This window comes from Belonocnema kinseyi, chromosome 4 (assembly GCF_010883055.1).
Source record: "Belonocnema kinseyi isolate 2016_QV_RU_SX_M_011 chromosome 4, B_treatae_v1, whole genome shotgun sequence".
NCBI classification, from domain to species: Eukaryota; Metazoa; Arthropoda; class Insecta; order Hymenoptera; family Cynipidae; genus Belonocnema; species Belonocnema kinseyi.
In genome coordinates, this window is record NC_046660.1 from 59860389 (window position 1) to 59862509 (window position 2121).

The 2121-nt window shown below is 37.1% G+C and overlaps 1 protein-coding gene across 1 annotated transcript; it reads left to right on the forward strand.

Moving 5' to 3' along the window:
• The first annotated feature begins 1016 nt into the window (after window positions 1–1016).
• LOC117170911 lies at window positions 1017–1448 on the forward strand. The gene has a single exon (XM_033357957.1). It carries the CDS (start codon window positions 1017–1019, stop codon window positions 1446–1448), a length of 432 nt encoding a protein of 143 aa, XP_033213848.1.
• The last annotated feature ends 673 nt before the right edge of the window (window positions 1449–2121 follow it).

Sequence of the window (2121 nt, forward strand, 5' to 3'; positions counted from 1 at the left end):
CTAAATAGTGAGGACTAAGTACTTAACTCTTTAAAATGTTAGGTATGCGCACTATCACTTCAATCCCTTGAAGCTCTTCTATTTTAGCTGAACCTTAATGTACCGTAATTTACTAACACATACAACTCTACAATTTTGTGTAAACATCTTCGAGAATTTTCTCCTCTTCCTGCATTCATCGAATTTATTGCCCATGGATGGACGATATCAGCGCGAATTATCAAACTGATGAGCGAATCATCATGTATCTTTGACACTGACGTGAACGAGAACCTTAAAAACAATCTATCAACCAGTTGAGTAAAGATGAATCCCTGGTGAAATATTCGCATAAGAATGAACGAGAACGAATATCTATTTAAACGAGAACGTGTATCTATCTTAACAAGAACGAATATGTAGCTTAACGATGACGAGAACGAGTACTACAACCAGAAGGTCAACGAGATCAACGCTGATATAATAATAAAAATTGAATTAAAGTAGCCGAATCTTTGAGTCATCTTCTACTAATATGCAGTAATCGAGCAACGAGCAAAATCAGTCGTAGTGCCACAGTTAGTGCATGCTAAGAAATTAGTGTTTCTGTGAAAGTTTAAGTGTTATTGCTGTAATCTTCCTTCGATTGTATTTATTTATAAATAAATCAATTCTGTGTAGTTTTCTCACCGCCAGATCTTCAAAAGGGCAAGTCTCGCATTCTTGGGTTTGAATAGTTTTTATTATAATCTGACCCATTGTCCACCTTTTCCATTGTAAACTTACAGATTCGGCAGCATTAAAACAAAGTTTAAAAAAAATAATCAGAAATCGAGATATTAGTATCGGATAAACTAATCGATAACGAGTATGCAAAGCGAGGCGGCTTTGAAGGTAGGCTCCCAGTAACATGTGCAACAGCAGAACCTTTAATTAATGAAAACGAACGGGTAGTTCCAATTGATAATTTTGTATTAAACACGTCGATTTCGCGAATTTCGCGAAATTTTGATATTACGAGGAAACTAAATTCTATGATGACGGCTTCAGGCACATCTTCGCAATTAAGCGAGCATTTCATTAATATTAAATTATCTACGCTGAATTTGCCGTCTTCCAGTGGGTCATACGAAAAATGGCCAGAGTTTAGTGATGGATTCAAATCTCCCGTTCACAATGACAAGAAATTCACAGATTCTCAAAGACTCGCATACTTGCGTTCATGTCTTAGTAAAAAGGTATCTGATAGAATAAAGTCTCTCGAAAAAACCGACGCGAATAATCAGGTAGCATGGAGGATTCTGGAAAAAGGTTACGACGATCCTAGAACAGTCATTAACAATTACATTAAATCATTTTTTAAGTTATCTATTTGTGAGAATGCTTCTGCCACTTCTATCGAAGATTTATTAAATAACATAACGAAACGTTCTCGAGTGTTAGAGGCTCTAAATATAGGAAACAAATGATATATAGGAAATAAATGAAACTTTAACTAAAGCCGAAACATCGGAATGGATCAGTACACGTAAGGAAAATTATAATAACGTTGGAAATCGTCCACGTCATCCTCTATCGAATTTAAATCAGGAAGCGTCCGCGCATTCCTTTCAAACTAGAGCATTTTGATGTATTTGCAGAGATTCGCACTTCATACAAAATTATGAAAAACCAGGAAAGGCTACCGTATCGGAACCTAGAGATCTGGTCAAAAACTTGAATCTTTGCTACAACTGTCTCAGATTTAATTACCACATGGGCGACTGTGACGGTCGTATGTGTAAGACGTGCAATAAAAGACATCACACTCTATTACATCTAGATTACAACGGTAGAAAATCTGAAGCAAAAGTTAATTTTGCTAGCTTACAAACCATTCCTCTTAGTGGAGTGAACCAAAAAGCTCTACTGTAGAGAAAATGACTTGCACGACTATTTAGCCTCGTCTTAAGAGATGATTTGCAGAATTATCCTGTTTCATCATCGTCTACCTAAGTAGGCGATTCTTAGGATGGGTACTGTCAGGTTTTTCTGACTAAACCCCCCTCCCCCCTCCTGAAAAGCCCTGTCGAAGGAACTTCTTTCACATTATTTCAAGGACATGGGGATAAGGTCAATACGCCGAGCCTTGGCAACCCACGT

What these genes read in the sequence shown, in the direction of transcription:
- LOC117170911 (XM_033357957.1), top strand. Translation starts at nt 1,017, where the DNA reads ATGACGGCTTCAGGCACATCTTCGCAATTAAGCGAGCATTTCATTAAT.